Below are 25258 nucleotides of genomic sequence, written 5' to 3' on the forward strand. Positions count from 1 at the left end.
AAAAAATAGTAAAAATATTAGAAAAAACGTGCGAATCTGATGGTATAGTTTAGGAAGTTATAACATTGCCCCCCCTTAAAGGCTCTTGGCGGAGTCACGAGCCTTTTTCAGTCGTGACTTGTTGAAACGCTGGATTTCCTCCTGGCTGTGTTCTAGAAGTTCTTCCGGCTCCCAGGAGTTGTCTTCCGGACCGTAACCCTTCCATTTGATTAGGTAAAACCATTTACCCCGTTGTCTCTTGGAGTCAATGATTTGTTCCACTTCGTATTCTTCTTCCCCTTCTATTGTTTCAGGAGGGGGTCTTTCTGGGAAAGGTTGACTGGGGGATTCGTGTGTTTTTGATAATAATCCCACATAGAATACATCGTGGATCTTGAGGGTCTCTGGTAATTTGAGGCGGTATGCGTGACTGGATACCTTTTCAATTACCTCAAACGGGCCTAATCGTTTGGGGTCCAACTTGTTGGAATTCGTCCTGAGTTCCACGTTCTTCCCATCTAGCCAGACTTTTTCCCCAACTGAATATTCAGGGATAGTTCCTTTATCCCTTGCCATGCGTTCCTTGCTCATTCTGAGGGCTGACTTGGCTTCTTTCCATTCTCGGGCCAGTGTGTCTGCTACGCCATCTGCTTCTGGTACGTTGGCTGGGATATTGGAGGGGTTCATTACTGGATTCCTCCCATAAACCAATTCAAAGGGCGTTTTTCCCGTGGACGCGTGTTTGGCATTGTTGTACGCATATTCCGCCAAAGGAAGCCAGGTGGCCCAGTCTGAGTGATCGGCTGCTACGTATGATCTGAGGTAAAACTCAATGAACTGATTTACTCTTTCCGTCTGGCCGTCTGACTCTGGATGGTAGGCCGAGGAGAAGGACGGTTTGATTCCCAGTCGTTTGTACAGTGCCCTGAGGAATTTTCCGGTAAACGTGGTTCCTCGATCCGATACAGTTTTGACGGGTAGTCCATGAAGTTTCCAGACATGGGTCACAAATAGGTCCGCTAGTCCCTTAGCGGTTACTCTCTTGGAAGTAGGAATGAAATGCCCAAATTTGGAAAAGGAATCTATTACTACCAGGATTGCGTCGTGACCGTTGGACTTGGGAAAACCCGTGATGAAGTCGTAGGAGATTGTATGAAATGGGAAAGGTGGGACTTCTAACGGTTTTAGAGCAATGACAGGTCCATGGGCGCGACGGTTGGCTTGACAGACTGGGCAGCACTCTACCCATTCTTTTGCGGATGACTTCATTCCTGGCCACCAGTAATTGCGGCTCAGGAGTTCCAGGGTCCGCTGTTGACCTGGGTGACCTGCCAGGGGAGAGTTGTGGAATTCCCTGAGTAATTGTTCCTTCAAGGCCTCTGAGTCTGGGACCACAAGTTTCCCTTGATACCATAGTAGGTCTTCCTCCCAGTTGTAATCTCTGTAAGCTTTCCGAATGGAGGGAGGAGCGTTATCCGCATCTTCAGTTAGGAACTGGATGATAGGCTCAAGGGATGGGTCTTCTTTTAGCTTGGCGCGTATCTCCGTGACAATTTCCAGCTCCTCTTTTGATGTATTGGCAAAGACTTCTGCGGGGAGCATAACCTCTGGTTCTGGTGGGGTATCAACGTAGTCCGATCGCCTAGAGAGGGCGTCTGGTTTCCCTGATTGCTTTCCTGGGCGATAGTGGATCTCAAAGTTGAAATCGCTCAGGAATATGCGCCATCTTGCATGCCTGCGGTTGAATGTCCGTGCCTGCATCCAATACTCCAGGTTCCGGTGATCCGTGAACACTTGTACTGGTTTGTCTGTCGCCTCTAAGAATATCCTCCATTCTTCCAGTGCCTTGATGATAGCCAGGAGTTCCTTATCATGGGTGTTGTAGTTGGCTTCTGCGCCGGAAAAGGACTTGGACATATATGCAACTGGGTGAAGGCGGTTATCCTCTCCTTGTTGGCTTAAGATGGCTCCCATCGCTACTCCCAATGCGTCTGTTTCTAGGTAGTAGGGAAGGCTGGGGTTGGAGTGGATGAGGACCGGAGATTTGGTGACAAGACCCTTTAGTTCCTGGAACGCTGCTTCCTCTAGGTTGCCCCATGACCAGGGGGTTTCCTTTTTGGTAAGATTGTGTAACGGGCGTGCAACAGAACTGAAGTTGGGGATAAACCGGCGGAGGTAATTGACAAACCCTAGGAAGGCCTGGACCTGTTTAACTGTTCTGGGTTGGGGCCAGGACATGACGGCCTCAATCTTCTTCTGGTCCATGGAGAAGCCCGCAGGGGATATGACAATGCCAAGGTAATCAACCGTAGTGACGTGGAAATGGCACTTTGAGAGTTTACAAAACAGCTGATTCTTCAGTAACCGGGATAGTACCTCCCTGACATGAGAAGGGTGTTCTTCAGGCTTTTCCAAGAAGATCAGGATATCATCCAAGTATATGACCACTGTGACGTCGATAAGGTCCCGGAACAAGTCATTCATGAAATGTTGGAAGGCGGCGGGGGCATTGGTAAGGCCGAACGGCATTACCAGATATTCGAATAGCCCGTACTTGGTTCTGAACGCTGTCTTCCATTCATCTCCTTCTTTAATCCTGACGTTGTTGTAACCCCATCGTAGATCCAGCTTGGTAAACACCTTGGCATGCCTTAACTTGGCCATTAGGTCGTCTTGTCTAGGAAGGGGGTAGACGTTCTTATGGGTGACCTCGTTCAGCTTCCTGTAATCAACGACCAATCTAAGGGATCCGTCCGCCTTTTTGACAAACATGACGGGAGCTCCGGCAGAAGAGGTACTAGGACGGATCTTTCCTGTTGCCAATTCTTCGTCTATGTGTTGTTTGAGTGCCTTAGATTCTGCATCGGTCATTCCATATATAGGGCCTGGGGACAATTTGGCGTCAGGAACAAGGTCTATTGCGATGTCGTATTCTCTGTGGGGAGGTAAGACCTTGAATTCCTCCTCGCCAAATACTTTAGCAAACTCATGGTACTGAGATGGGAGGTCTGCTAGAGGGTCCGGGTCAGCTTCTTCTTCCGAGGCAATCTGTGCTTGCTTGGGAAAGGTAACGGTGCCTAGGGTCCAGTCGATGAGGGGTGACTCCTGAGAGAGCCATGTTATGCCCAGTATGGCAGGTGTGTTCCCAATGGGGCAGACTAGGAAAGGAATGGAGTGGGGATGGCCATTGGCCGAAACCGTGAGATGAACCTGGTGCCAAATGCGACCAGTCTGGGAAATAGTACCGTCTAGCATTCTCACAACTTGGGGATTTTCGAGTTGGGTTTTTGGAATTTTATATTTTTCCACAATCGAAGGGGAAATGAAGTTTGATGTGGCTCCTGAGTCAATAAGAGTTCTGATGGGTTCTGCCGGGAATTTCTGGACGTATAGATCGATGAATAATAAAGGTTTTTTATTTGAATCCAGAGCGAGAGATACAAATTCATAACTATCTAAAATGTCCATTTTTGGAGTCGGGGGCTTGGCAGCAGTCCTCGACTTCAGTCTTTTCCCGACTCGGCATCTTCGGCAACCTTAGCCACCTCCTTGATTGTGGCTTTCCACCCATTGGGGCACTGCTTGATGCCGTGGCCCTTTTGTCTGCATTTCACACATAGCCCAGATGCGCGGCGGCGGTCCCTTTCTTCTGGGGTGACGTAATTGGGGTCCTCTGATAGGCGGACCCGTTGAGTGGTGGTGGTGGAAGTGGTGGCCACGGTGGCCGGGGACTTAGCAGAAGCCTTCTTGGGGCGATTCTCCTCATTTTCGCGGCGGATGTTGTCAATTTTAATGGAGGCCGCAAAAATTGCCTCAAGTTCATCAGGAACGCTATCCTTGGTTGACAGCAGTTCCTTGACCTTCCAGTGGAGGCCCCGCGTGAATTGCGCGATGTAGGCCTCCTCGTTCCAGTCTAATTCCGCCATGAGATTGCGGAACTCCGTGACGTACTCGGAGGTGGTGGTGGTCTGGGAGAGTGCCGCAATCTTTCTGGCAGCGGCCCGCTTGGCGTCGGGGTTGTCAAAGGCCTCCTTGAATTTGGCCGTGAGGGTTGGGATGGTATTTGGGGGGTTGCCCTCGCCCTTGATAATTGCCCCAATCAGGGGAAGAGCCCAGTTGGCTGCCTTGTCTGTCATGTGGTATAGTATCCACACAACCATCTGTTCTTCTTCATCGAACTGATCCCAATGAAGCGCGACCCACAGCAGCATACGGTCCAGCCACTGGGTTGCCTTTCTTCCCCTGGAGTCCCCTTTATATGGGTCAGGGAGCTCCATTTTGGGCCGCTTTACGCTGGACCCTGAATCAAATGGGGTGAGGGAGCTGAGGCTCCGCTTAGGCGTGTCGCGAGGCTCTTTTTTGGGAGCTCGCCTGGGTTCCTCCTCTTCTTCTGAGTCAAAGCCCGTTCCTCTTGATGGGCGGAAAGGAGCCTTGAGTCCAGGCCTAACCGTTCCTGGAGTGTGCGCTTCTCCCCTTGGGTGTGTGGGGGGAGTGACAGGCCCAGTCGACGGGCCAGGCTGGGCTTGGACTTGGGGTCCTCCTTGATCCTTGTCGCCGAGTAAGTCGGCGGTCTCCTTGCATATGGCCTTGAGCTCAATGAGCTGTTGGCCTTGGTTGCAAATTTGGTCCTGCAGGGACCCAACTGTGGCTGTGAGGGCTGTGACAGCCTCGAGGAGAGCGCTAATGGTCGGCTCTGGTTCCATTCCTGGCAGGTCTCGCGGAGTGGGAGATGAGCTGCGAGAGGGCGGTTGGGAGTGGGCTGGAACGGAACGACGGGAGGAGCGACTGGAAGGACGGGAGTAGGGGTGAAGGGCGCCAGAGCGTGTAGATGGAATATTGGAAACGGCGTGGGGGAAAAGGTGCCTATATCAGGACTTATGAGCGGTTTTTTTGTAGTATACTGGCGCTAAACCCTTGCGTCTAGTACCTAGCGTTGGACTGTCCCTACGACAAATCAACAGACCTGGCGGTCGTGATATGGGCGGGTTTTCAGCAAGCGGGTATTTCAGCGGTCTAGGGTCGCTGACTACTGAGTTCCGGCAAAACTTGGGGTATGCGGGGGATTAGAGCCCGTCTGCCTTATAGCAATTCGGTACTACCAGGGACCAATGTCTGTTTGATTATTGAAGACGAAAGGCGAGTCCAATCTGGTGTTTTCCCTTGTGCTAGTACAGGGGGTCCTCTCCTTGTCAATCAAGCCTACTACAAGTTGATTTTACAATGTCGTACACCACTGTAAGGTGGGTACTTGCTAGTGAGGGCGGGCGCTTAAGGCCGTACTACTACAAGCACACGTATGTATCTGACTAATCTAAGGCTATACTACTAGCGCTTAAGGCGCTCTACTGCTAACTACTGCTGACGAAGGGGCCGGAGGCCTGGGAGGTGTGGTAGGTAAGGTTAAGGGGTGATGTCAGCTGAACTTCTGGGGGCCGGCTACTTAGCTGGCTGGAGCCTCCTCAATGGATATGAGACGAGGTAAAATCAACTTGGGGTCTCCAAGCGACTTTCCTCTTGTATTTATACACAAGGGGACTATCTACAGGTGGTCAAAGCTCGTGAGAAGGGAATCACAGATATGAAAAAGGAAGCGTGCTGCGGGCTGCGCAGAAGCGTGGATTTCTCCCAAGCGCCCTTGGCACGGCATCTCGGCGCGGCATCTCGGCGTAATAAGCGCCGAGATCACGTGATTGAAAAACAAAAGATATAAGGTCCGTAAAAAATAGTAAAAATATTAGAAAAAACGTGCGAATCTGATGGTATAGTTTAGGAAGTTATAACACACCCTCAAAGCAATGGACAAATGGAATGGGTCAATCCTTCCATTGAGCACTTCCTCAGGGCCTACTCAGGGGTCAATCAAAGGGACTGGACCAAATGGCTCCCAATGGCGGAGTTTGCCTACAACAATGCAGTACATAGTAGTACAGGCAAAACCCCTTTTAAAGCCTTGTATGGGTTGGAACCTACTCTAACCCCATCCAATGTACCAATGGATGTCCTGGAAGCCAATGACCTTGCTCAGAAAATGGAAAAACAATGGAAGGAAGTAGAGTCTGCCCTTTGGCAATCCAAACAGTGCATGATCACCGGAGAAGAAGGGAACCCAATAGAGTTCAAGAATGGAGAGGAGGCTTGGCTTGACGCCAAAAATGTCAACCTCAAGACCCTAAGTCCCAAGCTAACAGAACAACGCCTGGGACCATTCAAGGTTGTCAAGAAGATTTCCAATTGGGCATATTGTCTAGAACTCCCACCAACCATGCGTATCCACAATGTCTTCTATGTAGGGCTATTGTCTAAAGTCAAAAAGGATAAAAACTGTGCCTTTAAAAACCGCCCACCACCAATTACTGTGGACAGGAAAGAAGAATACAAGGTCAAAGGCATAACAGATGCAGAAGAAAGAAACAGGAAGTGGTTCTTCTGGGTCAAATGGAAAGGTTATGGGTCCAAGGAAAACACGTGGGAACCTCAAGAAAACTTGAAAAACGCCAAAAAAATTCTAGAAAAATACAAAAAAGATATGAAAAAGAAGGCCCTTGGCGCCGCCAAGGCCCTTAGAGGGGGGGCAGTGTTGTAGACACATTTGATACCACGGAATTTTTTCCAATTTTCTCAATTTTAAACAAAGACAAATGGACTACATTTTCAATCACGTGACTTCAGCGCTTATATCATACGCTAAGCGCCAAGGCACGTCCCCTCCCACACTTACCTCAGCATACGTAGCCACCTCCACTTGATGACATCACTATGACACGTCAGTGACACGTATGCATGAGTAAGACCAACTGCAGAACAGGGTTCTTATTGGATTAGGTTTTTGATATAATGTATTTGTAAATAGCTTGCTTGTAGAATATATAAGGCGGCCAACCAACCATGGTAACACCCAGGTCAATTACCTCTTGTTGCATCCCCTATACTGTACAAGGCCTTAGGCCAGTAACTACTAAGTCCCCCACCTGTACTTGTTGCCTTAAGCAACTTCCTTGTTGTAGTTACATAGCTTGCCATTGCCCAAAAAGCCTTGGTTGTTGTACTTAGATAGTTAGTTGTTGTAGGTAGCATTGTCACCGCCTTAAGTGGGTTGACTTAGTTCCATACAGCCACAAGCGCCTGCTGCCTTGACGCCCCTTACGGACGTCTAGGACAATCTGTTATTATTTACCATGTACCAAAGTATTGGCTCCCTCAAGTGTTTCAGTTGCCACATGTACCTCCTGTACCCCTTCTTGGTATCAATCATGTATATACTTGTTTGTGCACCTTCTCAAGGTATAAAAGGACCCTGTGAAGATGCTTCTAATGCATCCACTTATCCATTTATCCACTCTTATATATTGACATATACACACAAGCCTTTAACAGCTTATCTGCGCATTTACTTTAGTGATTGACTCACTGTAAATAGCATAGGAGGTTATTTGGTGCACTAAGACCATAGGCCAGTCCCAACAGACACAGGGTAACCTATTAGTGTACTTACTGCAACCCTGTGACCCTTGACTGTCACAGTAGTTGAGTTCAACATTGAGTATAGTGCAACAATACTGTAAGGATTGTTGTGATTGAGTGATAGTGTTTCAATCCACCATACCCCCCATATTGTAGATAGCTTTATCTGCAATATCTCTTAAATCCTAGATATATCTTAGGTAAACCCCATAAGTCTTAAGTCTTGCTTAAGCATCCAGAAGTCCTATATGTATTAGGCAAATCCTATAAATCCTGTACATTAGTCAGGTAACCCCTTTACCTAAGGTACTATCCCAGAGACCTTAAGTATACATACCCTTAGACACTTGGGCTTAAGTAACATTAGCCTAAGGTACTATACATAACCAACCACCTGCACTTCATAGTTGCTAGACTATTTGTTAGGAGTTGTTTATTCCTGATTAACCTAGCATATATTCTGCATATATTCTGCACATATATTCTGATACTTAATACTAGTTATTGGCTATTCCCATATACATTTTGTATATAGTAATTCTTTCTTACTCCTGTGCTTACACAACTCTTATCACCTTCACTCTTACCACTCACAGTTGACTGTCACTCTTGTGTTTGGGCTTGCCCCCCTCAACTGTGTGATATATTGTGCCTCAAGATTTCAAATAACTTAAACTTGTATAAGTGGATCTCCCAAGTACCCATAGTGTGGAAAGGTTGTAGACCTGATACAGAGTTCTTAGGTTAAGTGAACAGAAGGCAATCATCCTTAAAGAAGGATATATACTAAGTAACCAGTTAGTTCCTGCAACTAGGAGTGAAACTTACATAACTATCTCTGCCAAAGGGAACCTGAGCCAGTACTCTTGCTCTTACAGACAAACTTACTAAGACACTTTACACTGAGAAAGGATATATCTGTAGTTGATTGTATTCAAGATAGCTAGACCCAGAGAACCCTAAAGAAGCTACTTGTTTACTTAGCTTGGAAATTGGGAATCTTCCAACACAGACTCTGCTCAGCAACAGAGTCTCAACCTCCTTTCCCCCAATTTACAACACTTATCATGCCAAGATGCTGTACCAAGGCCTGCCAAGATGCTGTGCCTGGCCTGATTAAATATCATCCATGCTTCTGTTCAGCCTGCAGCATGCTTCTCTTTATATTTAATCTTCTTTCTCCCACATTCTTATCTATTTGTGTCCTAGAATTGGTCTGGGACAGCATGGAGACTGGTGCTTACAGCCAGAGGGTACAAATGATAACCTGCTTAAGGTGGTGACAACCTATACTACAATGACTAACTACCTAACTACAGTAACTGAGCTGCATAAGGCAGTGGCAAGCTATCTAAGTACAACAAGTAAACTGCTTAAGGTGGCATGGACTAAGTATCTAAGTGGGATCTGGGCTATAAGGCTGTTACACCCTCAAAACATATACCATTGGAATTGCCTACTTTTTCTAATATTTTAACCATTTTTTACATACTCAGGATCTTTTGTTTTTCAATCACATGATCTTGGTGCTTACCATGCCAAGATGCCATGCCAAGGACACCTAGATAAACTCCTTGATTCTGTGCAGTCTGCAGCATGCTTCCTTTTCTATACTTAGTTTCTTTTCCCACGGGCTTATCAATTTGTAATTAGTATTTTAGGTGTATATATACAACAGGAGAATTGCTTGGAACCCCCAAGTTGATTTTACCTTTTCTATCATCACAGACAGGTACTCAGCAGTCAACAGTAGATGTCCTAGATGTCTGTTAGGATGTTGAGGGTGCAGGTGCTTGTGGCTGTGTGGAATACAAGTAAGAACTGCTTAAGGCAGCAACTATCTACCCTACAATGTCTAACTACTACACTACAGTGACCAAGGCCATAAGGGCAATGGCAAGCTAAGTAAGTACAGTGGACTGAATGCTTTAAGGTGTTGTATCTAAGTGTTTACTGGCTGTAAGGCCTTGTACAGTGGTTGGAGTCCAACAAGAGGTAATCAACCTGGGTGTTACCATGGTTGGTTGGCCTCCTTATATATTACAGAGGTAGTGTAATTACAAATACATTCTATCAAATATTGTATCAAATAAGAACCCTGCTCTGCAGTTGGCCTTACTCATGCATATGTGTCACTGACGTGTCATGATGACATCATAGGTGGAGGTGGCTATGTATGCTGAGTGAGTGCAGATGGGACATGGCTTGGCGCTTAGTGTATGATATAAGCACCAAAGTTACATGATTGAAAAACTAGTCTGATTGCCTTTGTTTAAATTTGAGAAAATGGGAATTTATTCCCTAGGTATAAGTGTGTCTACAACAGTAGAGTTGGGAACTTACAGTCCCTTCACTTACCAGTAGTACAGTAGATAACACCATCCTTGCCAGCCTAAGGCCCTTCCCCATTGTAGGTAGTAGTTTGCACACTGCTGTAAGTGGTTTGATTAGTAATTAGCCTTAGATTAGTCTGATCCTCACTGTAGTAGTACAGCTGTAAGCGCCTGCCCCACTAGCAAGTAGCCCACCTTACAGTGCAGTTACAACAAAAGGTCAGCTACCAGTTTGCATTTCACCAGTAGTTCCAACAAGTTTTTTCTCATAGGACTTCAGCCCTCCCAGCATTGACACCTCAATATCTCCCTCAGATTTCCATATTTGGAAGTGATTTGACTTTGAGCTGAATAGAATTGGCCCACTGTATTTTTCTATGAATGTTGCAGATTTTTCACTTAGCTTGTTCAGAATTCAGTTTTTGACCATAGGTAGATTTTCAGCCAGTGATGAAAGTGATAGCTAACTCTCTGTGGTCCAATGGTTAGACCTCAGCATGTTCTTCTGCATACTGACCTAATGATGCAGAGGTCCTGTGCTCTATTCCCACCTGTTCCCAAAATTTAACTTTTTATTTTTTCAAAACTTGAAGAGATGTTTGAATTTTCCTTTTTTGGAAAACCTAACCTAACCTATGCTGTTTCCTCTGCATTTCCTCTGTGTTTCCTCTGTGTTTCCCCTGTGTATCCTGTGTTTCTTGAGTGTTTCTTGAGTGTTTCTCAGCACATCAGAAACAGCTCTGATTTTGAGAAGCAAGCCCAATGTTTCAGAGCACTTCTCAACAAGCCAAATGTTTCTCAGTGCATAGAAGCTTACTAGATGTTTATCAGGCCTATGAAACTAACTGTGTGTTTCAGCACACATCTTTTCCAAAATGGTTTTTCTTGATGCTGTTGACTCATGATTAGACAGACAAATGCACAGAGTATATCTTTAAAGCCAAATCCAGTCTTTGTAACTTGTCTATCTCATTGTAGCTCTGGGATTAAGTACAAGTAGGACTCTAGTTCATACATTGATCCAGCTGGATGGTTAGAAGTAGGGCTTGAATGACAATGATTGGAAAGAAGAGGTTGAGCCCAATCATGTCATGAGGGGCCTAGAACCACTCTTTTTGTCAATGGATCCATGCAATAGATACACTGAAAATCCTCATGCTGTCCATATCCACCATGACCTCAACAATGCATGCACCCGCCCAGAAAGTTGTAGTAGGATACTTGATATCATCCCTTGCCCATTTGTAAGAACACTATACTTGGCTGGTCTGAACAAAAAATGATAATCAAGACATTGACATAATGCGGCTTGGGAATGCCAAGCTGTGGGGTGCATTGATAGTGAGTGTTGAGCGCGCAAGCAAGCTTAAACCAAGACCAATACACAGCTACAAAATACAAAAGGTCATGCGCAAAACGTATGGGGCTGAATCATTGGGCTTGGATTGCGCTAGTTGGTATCTGACACTAATTAGTTTGCACACCAGGAAGCAGGAATGCTGGGACTACAATATTGGGCTATAAAGTTGATCAAAATGGATCTGGTACGTAGATGGCTACAGTCTACCTTTCATTATTTACACAGGTATATCTGGGGCTGTAGTAAACAGCGCGCAACTTGTATATACTAGATCACCGGCACACCACAGGTTTACATATCAAAACTTGGGTAATCATGATTACAACCAAGCTGTTACAAAGCAGGGTTAGTCAAGTACCAGAACATGAGTGCCGGTTTGGTAAGACAAGGAGTGCAATCATATAAGCATATAACTGATTTATATGCCCACAGCGTCTTGAAACCATATATCTTTAGTTTGTACCAATGTTCTCTACGACTCTCGCAGTGAAGCACATCACCGTATCACAATTGCTGCGACGTCAGGTCGACCTCAGAGTATGCCTGACTTGTATGCAGCTCAAGACACCAACTTCTCTTCATTTGTGTTCTTGCGCATGGACGGGTTCATAGTGTTGTACATATCAGACTACCGAATAGTATGTCATTCTCACCTCGCTTTCATGCCAGAGCCGGACACCGGCGTTCGGCTAGCACCCCGCACCACGTGACCTCAACTACGGTATAGATCTTTGCCGGATATGCTCATCGCTTGACGCCGACATCTACTTATCATACACTGACATACGCCATCAACCCGCAATGCCATTGTTGTCTCTGAGCGAGTCGCTCGCTCGCGTGAAGCATAAACTGAAGCAACGCCTGAGCATAGGCGCAACCAATAACACCCTAGGTAGCGGCTCTGTCAGTCGGATGTGGCCTAGCGTGACCGCCTTGCTCAGCCAGCTCGAGTCGAGTGCCGAACCGTTCGGCCCACTCAAGTCCGCGATTAGCGTACTAGCCAGACTAGCTGAAGCTTGCGAGGTACGGGCTGTCGTCAGTCCCATCGATAGTGCGGTGGACTGATCGTCGCGCAGGGTCTATCGAAGGAACAAAGTGAATACGAGCAACTGCGAAAGAAGATTGACAAGACTCTGAACGATATATCCACGCATATGAGAAGCCCGGCGGAAGGCATGATGACGGACAGTGTCAAGCTGATTTGCTCGTATGTCCGTCTCGGATGGCACCAGTGGCCAGCGCTAACGAGCCCGAAAGAGAGATCGAAGCAGAAGTAAGCGCCCTGGATGCGAAACAGGGACTGAGTACGGGAAGGCTACTGGTGCGTGCCACGGATGGGCTAGATGAGGTGATGGAGTGCTGTCAGCGTGTCCACGATCATCTCGAACGTCTCACTGTGCGTCCTGCGTTGATGCTCTTGGCGATCTCTGACCACGTGTCTGCAGCTGAATCTGAACCTAAACATACTCCAAGGCATATCCGAACAGATGCTAGTGCGTGTTCGAACAGCATCTCATTATTGCGGCTGACGGTCCGCCTAGGAACTCATACTCGCCAAGATGACGCCCTCCATGTCAGCGGTCTACAACTCGGCCGAGGCCGCCGAAATCAAGCGAGGAGCATGCACAGAAGGAACCAGGGAGGCGCAGATCAAGCTGCTGCTGGAGTGGGCCGACGAGCCAAGCTCCGGTAGGACATGCTGGATGAACGGAATGGCTGGCACCGGAAAGACCACGATCGCATACACCGTGTGCACCGAGCTGAAGAGTAAAAACCAACTAGGCGCAAGCTTCTTCTGCTCACGGACGATCCCGGAGTGTCGTCGAGTCAAACACATCATCCCGTCGATTGCATACCAGCTCGCCCGTTTCTCACTTCCTTTCCGATGCGCGCTTTCTAAAGCCCTCAGCGCCGACATCGATGCGCATGCTCTAGCGCTGAATGTGCAGTACAAGAAGCTGATCGAAGACCCGCTTGCGGCGGTCAAAGACTGCCTGCCGGCTGACCTGATCGTAGTGATCGACGCGCTGGACGAATGCGACAACGAAGATAGCGTCGGCCAGATACTCGAGCTGCTGATGCCCGCCGCACACACGCTTCCGATCCGATATCTGATATCCAGTCGGCCGGAGAAAGAGATCACGCGCAACATGACTGGTCGACTCGATGGACATGACGATGCGCGGCTTGTGCTGCACAACCTGGACTCGGGCACCGTCAGGTTCGATATTGATACTTATATGCGCAAGGAACTTGCGGATGTCCCGCTGAACGAAGATCAGCGGCGTAGGATCGCTGACCGTTGCGGAGTACTATTTATATATGCATCGACTACCTGCAGGTACATCAGACAAGCGCACGAAATGAACACGCTGCACTCGGCTTTAGGCGTCATCATGCAGTCGGCATCCAGGTCGATGGAGTATGGGGGCGAAGAAGAGATCGATGAGCTGTACAAGAACATTCTGGATACGGCGTTCAACAAGGCCAGCGTAAACCAAGCAGACAGGCAAAAGATGAGGGCGGTGCTGGAAACGGCGGTATGCGCGATAGAGCCGATGACGAAAAGCGCGATCGCTGGTGTGCTGTCTCTGGACAACGATACGCAAGTGGACCGACTGCTGCTTCCGTTTCGATCAGTGCTGAACGTGGCTCAGAAGACCGGACTTGTGAGCACGTTGCATGCATCATTCCCGGACTTTATGCTTTCCCAGATTCGGTCAGGCCAATATCATTGCCCACCAAAACTACGTCATACAACGATTGCGGAAGCCTGCTTACGACTCATCGACGGTGCCGAGCCGAAGTTCAACATATGCGCACTGCCTTCTTCCTTCTTGCTAGACGACCAGGTCAAAGACCTCGCTCACCGGGTCACCCAGTCGATCTCACCCGGCCTCGCATATGCGTGTCGCTACTGGATCACCCACCTCACTCTTGGCGAACACACGAATCGCCTGACCGGGCTTGTTGGCGGCTTCTTCCAGTCCAGGCTGCTGCTATGGATGGAAGTCATGAGCCTCACCAAGAACATACGTTATGCCGCATCCATCATACAGAGCGCCGAGAAGTGGTGTACCGTAGGTTGCGAGCTTTATCTAAGTTCCACACTCTGATTCAGCTTCGTTACAGGAGCAAAACGTACCCGAACCTGTCACAAAGCTAGCCCACGACGCTTCTCAGTTCGTATCCGTCTATGCCAACCATCCCGTATCCCAAAGCACTCCACACATCTACGCTTCCATGCTTCCCTTCTGGCCTCAATCTCGGCCACTCTCGGCAGCATACATGCCAAGAACATCTGGACTTGCGCAGCCGACAGGAACAGCGATCGATCGACGCCGGCTGGCACTCATAGCCACATGGAAGGTCTCGACCCGAAACGTGGAGTCGATGAGTCTGTCAAGAGACGGAAGACGACTTGTGGTACCTACCGCAGACAGCATCGAGGTATGCGATACAACGACGGGGGAGAGTGTGGTCAGCCTCGCCGAAGAGCGCACAAAGAATGTCGACTACGTTGCGATATCTCCCGACGGATCCAAGGTGGCCTTCTCTAGCTATGGTGGTACCCCATATGTGTGGGACACCGCCAACGGAGGCGCGGTCACGCAGCTGCTTCCTGGTGGCGTGTCCGGTGGCCATTCGCTTGCATTCTCACCTGACGGGTCTCGCGTCGCCTGTGGCCTGGAGAACGGAAAGGTGTACGTCTGCGCATTGGAACAAGACGTCAGCGCTCTTGGTCCGCTCATGGGTCATACCTCATACGTCAACTCTGTCGTGTTCTCTTCCGACGGCTTGCATCTTGCATCTGGGTCGTACGACAAGACTGTGCGAGTGTGGGATGTACAGACAGGCCAGCCGGTTAGCACGCCCCTCGAGGGTCATACTGGTCCAGTGTGCTCAGTATGCTCCTGTCCCACTGACTCGCGCATTGCCTCGGGCTCACTTGATAAAACGGTCCGAGTGTGGGATCCGCAAACTGGCCAGACGGTGCTAGGACTACTCACAGCACATTCTGGCCCTGTATACTGCGTCGCGTTTTCACATAACGGCGCTTTCATTGCCTCTGGATCAACCAACAACACAATTCAAGTATATGACACGCGTACCGGCCACACGGTGCTTGGACCACTCGAGGGACACACCAACGCCATCAGATCGGTCATCTTCTCTCCCGACAGCACTCGCCTGTTCTCTTGCTCAGACGACGGCACGGTACGCGTATGGAACGTGCAAGACATCCATACCTCCAATCCTCTTCCGACTGCATCATCTCTTTCCTCGGCTATCCTCTGCATCCGATACTCTCGCAGCGGCACACGGCTTGTCTCTGGCTCAGAAGATGGGTTGATACACGTGTGGGATGTGGCGACCGGTCAGCTGGCGCTCGGACCACTTCATGGCCATAAATATGGTATTTTATCTGTGGACTACTCAGCCGATGATCGGTACATTGCGTCTGGTTCAGAAGACAAAACACTGCGAATCTGGGATGGACTGACGGGACAAGACATCCACGGACCGATGAAGGGGCATAGTGATTGGGTGAGGTGTGTGCGATTCTCACCGGACAGCACGGTCGTTCTCTCAGGGTCTAATGACGGCACCGTCCGACTATGGGATGTGAGCAACGGCCAACAAGTGACCCAACTGTTCCAAGGAGATCGCCGGATCCTGTCGGTTGGGACCTCTCCTGATGGCCATCGGGTTGTCTGTGGCTCAAATCATGGCAAGATAGTCGTGCTAGACCGACATGGCGGCACTACGCTCGTCGGCCCAATCGATGCTCACAAGGCCTGGGTTCGTTCGGTGGAGTTCTCTCCAGATGGCAAGCGCCTCGTCTCAGGGTCGCATGACAAATCAGTGGTAATATGGGATGCAGAGACAGGGAAGCAGCTTGTTGTTTGCGGCAAGAGCGGCGGCGCGCATAGTAGTCTTTTCCTCTCTGTGTCGTTCTCGCCCAACGGTCTGTATGTTGCATCTGGGTGTTATGACCATACTGTGCGCGTGTGGGACTCGGAGAACGGCAAGCTTATACACGGTCCTCTGAAGGCACATACCGATCGCGTGGAATGCATCCAGTTCTCACCTGATGGCTCACACCTCGTTTCGTGCTCGTGGGACCGCACCATTCGATTCTGGGACGTATCGCTTCTGGGAACACATTCACAAGAGAATGCAACCACAGGCACGAGTGCGTGTCGATATTTCCCGTCTTGTTGTTTCATTTGCTGACGCGTCCTATTAGACAATGCTGGAGCAGGCGTTCCCACTTCTGACTCCCATGTGTCTCATTTATCCTCTCTGGATGGCGATGGCTGGGTGGTGGACTCGCACGGTCGACGACTAGTATGGGTCCCATCAGACCTTCGCACCTATCTGGCACTCCCCCCGACCTCCTCGATCATCGCTGACCAAGGGGCTTTTACTCTAAACACGGACGGATGGAATATAGGAGATAGGTGGATGGAGTGTTACCAGCCTTAGGGCCATGTATACGTTCGAGACAATGCATCACATATCATATATCAGCTACTGCACTAGCATGGACCGATATTAGTTTCGTTATGATGCTGAGAAAGTAACGGAAGAAAGAGACATTAATATGGCTGGTGTGTTATCATCACTGACGGGCTTTGCAGAAAGTGCCGCATCGAAATGAAACCTATGCTCGGCTTGAGTAATAATGGTAAATGGGTTACGCATTCATTAGCAGTTGGTGTAAACTACAGCTCGTTATTCGGCTCATTCAGAGCATTGGTTATCGCAGAAGGAAATGGACGTCCACTGAGCCTATGCATTCTTGCACTCATACGAGCTAGCCAAGTTATCAGAATCGAACACCGCAAGATTTTCAACTACCACTGTAGAAATAACTTGTATATACTAGAATAATCTAGTATCTTCGATGTAATCAAGTCAGCGTGAACTAACCATTAAGATGTATGCGCAGTAATGCGCAGTAAGTACTCGACACCCATATAAGTGACTCGACTGGTTTGTTTGCGGGTATATAAGGGGGGCCAGTTCTGCCTCCTAACGATTCATTCTCATTCTCATTCTCATTCTCATTCTCACTTAATCTCACTCTTGTTCACACTTTGTAATTAGTTAGATATAGATATAGATTGGTTTCTATATACATACATAACTTCTTTCTACAGGTTACAAGCCCCGCCTGAACGCTTATAGCCTACTTGTACATAGAAACTTATATATACAAACCAAGTACTCAACCTAACCCTTAGTCACTATGACTGACCCCTCAGGAGCAAATGCCGGCAGCGCCAGCAGTTTGCATTGGATCCCTCCCTTACAAGGAGCCAACAACTATAACGTTTGGCGTATCCAAATGGAGGACATACTCACCAACCTCAATTTATATGAACATGCAGACGGATTGAAACTCAAACCAAATCCTAAGGTAGCAGTTGCAATCACTGGCTGTAAAGACAATGAAGGTAACCACTTACCTGACTTGGAAGTCAACAGCAATAACCCCTTATGTGTGTCTTGGATTAAAGCCAACCGCAAAGCGCTATCAAACATAAGACTAAGAGTTGATGGAAGTGTACTTACTCACATACAAGGTTGTACAACTGCTGCCAACGCCTGGTCCATGTTAGAAGCCACATTTCAAGTCAAAGGTACTGTTGGACTCATTGACTTATGGAGACAATTCTTCAGTCATTGGATGACCAATGGTGAAGACATTGGGGAACACATCCAGCAAATGCGCAGATTGTCATGACCCAAGAGGCATGGACACAGATACCCTATTATTCTATTATCTTTTTATCTAAATTTTACGAATTATATGGACCAGGGGATGTTCCCAACATGACCACAGGCCATGCAGGACTCCCCTGGCAGAGCAATCAACATAGAATGTGAATGGTCCCTTTGTTTAGCCTGTTAGCTTTGTCCTCTGGTTACTTAGTGACCATATGTCCTTAGTTGCATTGTTCTATTGTTCTCTTAGTTACCCATACCTTTGTAGTATGTCTTCCATTGTTCTCCTTTGTACTTTACAGTTCCCTTGTTCTGTATGATGTATATAATGAAGGGAGAGTTCTGGCATTCAGACCAGAACTTGACCTCCTGTCAATCTACTGACTACCCTCCCCACTCTCCTGCTCTACTCTAAGGGGTCTTGTGCCATATTTGGCAAGTAAACTCTCTCTCTAAAGTGTTGGTTGCAGTCTTCTGCTTATCCCCAAAGCCAGCACTGCCTCTTTAGGCATATATCCCATTCTTCATTAGTCAGACTCTGACACAGATGGTACCAACAAATAAACAGTATCAGTAAGGACTTATGCACTGAGGTTGACTGGATAACAACGCTCATTGCAAGCTTACCTGATAGCTGGGATACGTTTATGCAATTGGTAAACTTCCAATTTGATCTAGACAACAAGAACAAGCAAGCAAATCAAATCAGCAATTTGAGGTTGCAAATATTAGCAGAATCCCACCGTAGAAATACTAGAGGTAATGATGGAAAGGCATTCTTTAGTACAAACAAACCAATTGTAAATAGAGCTATATGTACCAATGGTAAAGGTCCAGATAAGACTAAGTCAAAATGCAACAACTGCGGACATGTTGTAACTGCACTGTAAGGTGGTTGTTGTAGACACATTCAATACCACAGAATTTATTCCAACTTTCTCAATTTTAAACAAACTTGAATGGACAACATTTTCAATCACATGACTTTGGCGCTTATATCATATGCTAAGTGCCAAGCCATGTCCCCATCTGTGCTTAATCAGCCACATAGCCACCTCCACCTATGATGTCATCATTGTTGAAATATCATGTAAATACTAGATTCTTCTAGTATGTTCCATGCGCAGTAATCAAGTCAGTAAGTACAAGCCATTCAGTGCGCAGTCATATGCGCAGCACTTTACCATATCACTTGGTAGGCTTCTTGGGATATATAAAGGCCTGCACACAACCCCTCTATCCTTACCTCTCTCTCTCTACTTCTCTTTTACTGTCTTTACTTTTGTATACAATTTAGTTTAGTAATACATTTATATATACATCTATATACATCAGATTTCAACAATCATGACACGTCAGTGACACATATGAGTAAGGCCAACTGTGGAGCAGGGTTCTTATTGGATGAGGTATTGGATATAATGTATTTGTAATTAGCTGTTCCATAGAATATGTAAGGAGGCCAACCAACCATGGTAACACCCAGGTTGATTACCTCTTGTTGCATTCCCCAACTGTTCAAGGGCCTGAAGCCCAGTAACTACTTAGATACTCACTTAGCACCCTGCTGTTATGGATATGACATTTCTTCAATAATCTGTACTTATTTTATTAATTACACAAGTAATACTACAGTAAATAAAATGAGATAAAGATGCAAACTAGGGTTTTCAAGGTCCCTCTATCCAATTGCAGCCCTTACAGAACCTATAAGCTTCAGGAATACCCTCAATATGCAATATCTTTTGCATATATGCTGTTTTCTCACTCATTTAAATATACATAAATTCAGCTGAGTAGATAAACAGTAACAAGTAATATTTCTCCTGTTTGTAGTATTTGTTATTCAAGATTCTATCTTGTGGCTACACACAGAAATATTCAGGGTCCCCCCTATTGCATAGGGAAGTGCTCCAGCGCTTAATCAGTGCTTAAGCGCTGACGCACTAAATGCGCCTTTTCTCCATCACCCGGGCATCCCACACTGCCCAGTCGCTTGCGCTTAGGTGCGCCTATTTGTGCGCTCCAGAACACTGGGTCAAACACCCAAAACAGACAACATTTGGCAGAGTTATGCCCCATTTACTGTAAGTACCCAATGCAGCAGTATCCTATCTTTGGGACTGTTTACTCCAAGGATGAAACACTTAGCCTTGGGACATCAAAGAACCCACACAGGTAAATACTGCCTTGGGGCAAACATTGCCTTGGGGCAAATATTAGGATCTGTTGTTTGTTTACTATGTACCAAAGTATTGGCTCCCTCAAGTGTTTCAGTTGCCACATGTACCTCCTGTACCCCTTCTTGGTATCAATCATGTATATACTTGTTTGTGCACCTTCTCAAGGTATCAAAGGACCCTGTGAAGATGCTTCTAATGCATCCACTTATCCATTTATCCACTCTTATATATTGACATATACTGTTGTAGACACACTCAATACCAGGGAATTTATTCCCATTTTCTCGATTTTAAACAAAGTCAAACGGACAACATTTTCAATCACGTGACTTTGGCGCTTATATCATACGCTTAGCGCTGAGCCACGTCCCCAACTGCGCTCACCTCAGCACACGTAGCCACCTCCACTTGATGACATCATTATGACACGTCAGTGACACGTACGCATGAGTAAGGCCAACTGCGGAGCGGGGTTCTTATTTGATACAGTATTTGTTATAGCACATTTGTAATTAGCTAGCCTGTAGAATATATAAGGAGGCCAATTGACCATGGTAACACCCAGGTTGATTACCTCTTGTTGCACTCCACATACTGTACAAGGCCTTACAGCCAGTAACCACCTAGATACACGCCTTAAGCATTGCCTCACTGTACTTAGGTAACTTGCCAACGCCTTATAGCGTCTAGTTGCCATAGTTAGTTAGCTTGTTGTCATAGGTAGCACCCTTGTTGCCTTAAGCAATACGTACTTAGTCCATACGGCCACAAGCGCCCGCTGCCTCAACGCCCCTTAAGGACATCTAGGACACTAGGTAATCAACCTTAAGTTGGTTGCAAACCGTGCCCACCAGCACACCCACTTAGCTCAACAACAAGAAGGCCCCTAGTACTAGCACAAGGGAAAATCAGGTGATCAGGATTGCCTTTTGCTGTCAATAATCAAACCAGCATTGTCCCCACCTAGTACCAAATTGCTATAAGGCTAACGGGTTCTAATCGTCCGCATACCACCAGTTGCCGCACCATTTGTTAGCAACCCTAGACAGCCAATCCACCCACTTGCAGAAACACTGCCCCGCATCATGCCCGTCCACGGCAGTTGATCAGGGTAAGAACTGTCCAACGCTAGGCCGGTTGAGGCAAGGGTTTAGCGTACACATACAATAAAGCGCTCATAAGTCCTGATATAGGCACATACTAGTCCCCACCCACCTTCCACCATTACCTCCTGCACCCCCCCTTGTTCTTCCTCCCGGGCATCCACCCACGCTGGCCAGTCATACCCCACACATCCAATGGCAACCCGCTCCCGGCCACCCTCTTGAGCCCGTTCCCCTGTTGATCAAGGACAGCTGGAACCCCTCTTTCCGCCAGCCTCCTCTGAGCTTGGCAAAGTATCTCTCAAGCGGGTCATCCGCCTCCTCTGGGGACTCCAATCCCAGGTTGACCGCATCAAGCGGACCCTCTTGGAACAAACCAAAATTAGCCGAGAGGTTTGGACCAATGTCAAGAACATCTTGCAAACGGTCAATACTGTCAAGGATGGGCTTGCCCAACTCCAGCACTCCCAGGGCCCCCACACCCCAGAAGAACCAAAACCTCCTGCGGTCAAGGAAACTCCCAGGGCCGCGCCCAAAGCTGAGCCTATTGGCAAGGCTCAACCATTCCTTGGGGCCCCAGCCCCTATCATCTCCACAGGGGCTCCCAGGCGCGACCCCCTCTCATTATTCAACCCATACCCTGCCTCCTCCTTCCCTTCATGACTGGCTCCAGCCCCCCAAGGACCTCCACCAGCGCCTATCGTCACCCTGGCGCAGCCTCCAGTCCCCTCCACTGTAAGGGTGGACCACCCAGATGCCTTCAAAGGCAAAATAGGGTTGGAGGCCAAACAATGGCTAACACGCGTGTTGGCCTGGGTTTGCCTCAACCAGAGGCAGTTCCCCTTGGACCTGGAGGTCCTCAGCTTCCTTCTCATGAACATGGAGGAAGCAGCAGGGGCCTGGGCCCATCCCCACCTGGACCAACTAGGGTCCCATTGCGCACTCATCCAAACCATGGATGAGTTCAAAAACAAATTCCTGGCTGCTTTTGGCAACCCAGATGCAACCAGAGCAGCGGAGCAGAAAATCACTTCCCTCACTCAGACCGGCACTTGTGCCAAATATATTACTAAGTTCTGCACGCTGCAAATGGAACTCAACTGGAACAACGCCACGCTCTGCGGCCAATTCGCGCAAGGAATTCACTGGGAGGTCCAAAGACAGATTGCCACAAGGGAAAGGCAACCCTGAACCCTGAGGGAGCTGCAAGACGCTGCCCTCATCATTGACAATGCCCTCCGCAAGGAGCAAGCCAGCCACCCGCAACAGGGTAGTAAGCCTGGTAAAACTTCTTCCACCCCCAACCGGGGGGCAAGTACCGGCCAACAGGCCACAAAAACCGGTCCCCTCTCCTCCAATCCCAACTATGTCTTGGAAGAGGAACGCAACCGCCGCCGCGCAGAGGGCCTCTGTGTCAAATGCGGTAAACCAGGGCATAAGTTTGCCAAATGCCGGACTGGATGGAAGGCCACCCCCAAGGAGGATAAGGGGAAGGCTAAGGAAACCGCCAAAACTGGCAAAGACTCCAAGTACCAATCGGGAAAAGAGTAAGGGTACCTGCTGCCACGTGCAAGGACCCTAAGGACTCTGGGCTTATAGAATTTTGTAACATATCCAATAGCATCAATAGAATCTCCCCTCTTTTTACAATCTCAATTAAGCCAGAGAAACAAGCAGAACCACTAGAAGTCCTGATAGACTCAGGCGCCACCTCATCTTTCCTACACCCCGTACCGCCAAGGCACTACGCCTACCTCTCATAGACCTTCCCACTCCCCAAACCATCACTATGCTCAATGGGTCAAGCCCCCAGGCAGGAAAAATCTGGAAAAAGGCCAACCTTACCTTCTCCTTTGATGGCAAACAAATGACCAAGACGTTCCTGATCTGTAACACAGGGTCTCATGCTGCCATCTTGGGATTGAAATGGCTAGACGCCCACAACCCAGAGATTGATTGGAACTCGCGCACCTTAACCTTTCCTCATGCCCCACCTGAACATGTGGCCATTGCCAAGGAGGAAGAAGCAGACAATAACCCCCTTGAAGGAGTCCCCTCCAAGTACCACCAGTATGCTAAGGTATTTGGAGAGGAGGAATTCAATAAGCTCCCCCCTCATTGGCACTATGACATTGCCATTGAACTCACGGAAGAAGGCCCACTCAATTCCCCATTGTATAGCATGACTGACGCCAAGTCCGCCACACTCAAGGACTGGCTCAGGGACAAACTCAAGGCCGGAAAAATCCGCCCTAGCAAATTGTCAATCAGTTCTCCTGTCATGTTTGTACCCAAGAAGGATGGAACCCGTTGTCTGGTTGTCAATTACCGCCACCTTAACAATTGTACCAAGAAAAACGTTTACCCGCTACCCCGTCCTGACAACCTCATGGCCCAACTACGCGGTGCCAAGGTCTTTACAAAGCTTGACCTATGCTGGGGGTACAATAATGTCCAGGTAAAGGAAGGTGACAAATGGAAGACTGCCTTCCGCACTAAGTACGGCCTCTACAAGTCCCTGGTAATGACATTTGGGCTGACCAACGCCCCTGCTGCCTTCCAACACTTCATGAACAAACTGTTCAAGGACTTACTGGATGTATGCGTCATCATCTACCTTGATGATATCCTGATCTATTCCAAGGATGACGTATCACATACTCAACATGTTCATGAAGTCTTACGCCACGTCATGGAAAACCAGCTATTCTGTAAAGCATCCAAATGCACCTTCCATGTCACGTCAGTAGAATACCTGGGAATTCTTGTATTGGATAAGGGGTTTAGCCTGGATAAGCTCAAGATCCAGGCTGTTCAGGAATGGCCCATGCCCACCAAGGTTAACAAAGTCCAGTCCTTCCTTGGGTTTGCAAACTTCCTACAACGCTTTGTTGCCAATTTCAGCCACACAGCCAGGCCATTACACAATCTGGTCAAAAAGGATACGGCCTGGAATTGGGGTACCAAGGAACAAGAAGCTTTCCAGGGTCTAAAGGATGCCATCACAGACGCGCCGGTCCTCTGTCACGCTGATCCAACCAAGCCTTACTTCTTGGAAACAGATGCATCAGGCGCAGCCTTGGGTTCCATACTCAGCCAAAGACAGGAAGATGGACGTCTACACCCACTGGGATTCTTGTCTGAATTGTTCAAAGGTGCTGAGCAAAATTACAACACACACAACAAGGAACTCCTGGCCATCATCTGTTCATTTGAGTACTGGCGTATCTTCCTGGAAGGGACTCTTCACCCCATCACAGTTTTCACGGATCATTGGAATTTGGAATATTGGAAGGAATCAAGAACATTTAACCGTTGCCATGCACAATGGCACCTTCTGCTAGCCGGGTACAATTTCCAGATTGTCTATTGCCCCGGGAAGCAATCAGGGAAACCAGACGCCCTTTTGCGCCGTTCAGATCACGCCAATATTCCACCTGCAGATCAAACCATGCTCCCAGACCCCATATTTGCCAACGTTGCCCTAGTAACTCCCAAAAAAGAGCTACAACGCCAGATCAAGGCTTCCCTAGACCAAGATGAATCCCTGGAAGAAATCTTGCAGTTCCTACAAAATGAGTCCAAGGCACCACCCTCCATTAAACGCGCATTTAAGGATTACAAAATGGAGGCCGGCCTATTGTTTTACCAAGGACGGATTGTAGTACCAGATGTAGGGACCCTAAGGACAGACCTACTTTGGATCTTCCACAATAGTCCATTGGCGGGCCACCCAGGCAGACAGCGGACCTTAGAATTGGTATCCAGGAACTATTACTGGCCTGGCATCCGTGCTGACATGTACTGGCACGTTGACTCATGTGGAACCTGCCAAAGGATCCAAAAACCCAAGTACGCGTCCATCCCACCTCAACCTCTGGAACTCCCATCACGCCCTTGGCAACATGTATTGTACAATATGATAGTAGACCTGCCAAAAGACGGAAGCAACAACTCTATACTAGTCATTGTGGATAGCTTTACCAAATACGTCATCCTGGTAGAGTGTTCCAAAAAGCTCAAAGCCACGGAACTGGCGGACCTATTTCTACGCCACGTATGGAAACGTTACGGCATGCCTGAAAAGACAGTATCAGATTGAGG

At 48.0% G+C, this 25258-nt stretch overlaps 7 protein-coding genes across 7 annotated transcripts; 5 read left to right on the plus strand and 2 right to left on the minus strand.

The window, feature by feature from the left end:
• Positions 1–75: 75 nt before the first annotated feature.
• Positions 76–3447, minus strand: RhiXN_05550 (Retrotransposable element Tf2 protein; the record flags this gene model as incomplete). The annotated part of the gene is made up of 1 exon (XM_043325366.1): positions 76–3447. One exon carries the CDS (start codon positions 3445–3447, stop codon positions 76–78), a length of 3372 nt encoding a protein of 1123 aa, XP_043180798.1.
• Positions 3448–3482: 35 nt separating this feature from the next.
• On the minus strand, positions 3483–4682 carry RhiXN_05551 (Retrotransposon-derived protein PEG10; the record flags this gene model as incomplete). Its single annotated transcript, XM_043325367.1, has 1 exon — positions 3483–4682. One exon carries the CDS (start codon positions 4680–4682, stop codon positions 3483–3485), a length of 1200 nt encoding a protein of 399 aa, XP_043180799.1.
• A 1100-nt stretch (positions 4683–5782) lies between these two features.
• RhiXN_05552 (uncharacterized protein) lies at positions 5783–6562 on the plus strand (the record flags this gene model as incomplete). Its single annotated transcript, XM_043325368.1, has 1 exon — positions 5783–6562. One exon carries the CDS (start codon positions 5783–5785, stop codon positions 6560–6562), a length of 780 nt encoding a protein of 259 aa, XP_043180800.1.
• Positions 6563–11934: 5372 nt separating this feature from the next.
• On the plus strand, positions 11935–16623 carry RhiXN_05553 (peptidase C14; the record flags this gene model as incomplete). The annotated part of the gene is made up of 7 exons (XM_043325369.1): positions 11935–12156; positions 12210–12340; positions 12391–12529; positions 12579–12626; positions 12675–14213; positions 14266–16330; positions 16385–16623. The coding sequence occupies 7 exons, from the start codon at positions 11935–11937 to the stop codon at positions 16621–16623; spliced, it is 4383 nt and encodes a 1460-aa protein (XP_043180801.1).
• A 766-nt stretch (positions 16624–17389) lies between these two features.
• On the plus strand, positions 17390–17887 carry RhiXN_05554 (Copia protein; the record flags this gene model as incomplete). Its single annotated transcript, XM_043325370.1, has 1 exon — positions 17390–17887. One exon carries the CDS (start codon positions 17390–17392, stop codon positions 17885–17887), a length of 498 nt encoding a protein of 165 aa, XP_043180802.1.
• Positions 17888–21136: 3249 nt separating this feature from the next.
• Positions 21137–21817, plus strand: RhiXN_05555 (uncharacterized protein; the record flags this gene model as incomplete). Its single annotated transcript, XM_043325371.1, has 2 exons — positions 21137–21142; positions 21407–21817. 2 exons carry the CDS (start codon positions 21137–21139, stop codon positions 21815–21817), a joined length of 417 nt encoding a protein of 138 aa, XP_043180803.1.
• A 291-nt stretch (positions 21818–22108) lies between these two features.
• On the plus strand, positions 22109–25256 carry RhiXN_05556 (Retrotransposable element Tf2 protein; the record flags this gene model as incomplete). Its single annotated transcript, XM_043325372.1, has 3 exons — positions 22109–22208; positions 22365–22701; positions 22859–25256. The coding sequence occupies 3 exons, from the start codon at positions 22109–22111 to the stop codon at positions 25254–25256; spliced, it is 2835 nt and encodes a 944-aa protein (XP_043180804.1).
• Positions 25257–25258: the final 2 nt, after the last annotated feature.

This window comes from Rhizoctonia solani, chromosome 6, assembly GCF_016906535.1.
Source record: "Rhizoctonia solani chromosome 6, complete sequence".
NCBI lineage: Eukaryota > Fungi > Basidiomycota > Agaricomycetes > Cantharellales > Ceratobasidiaceae > Rhizoctonia > Rhizoctonia solani.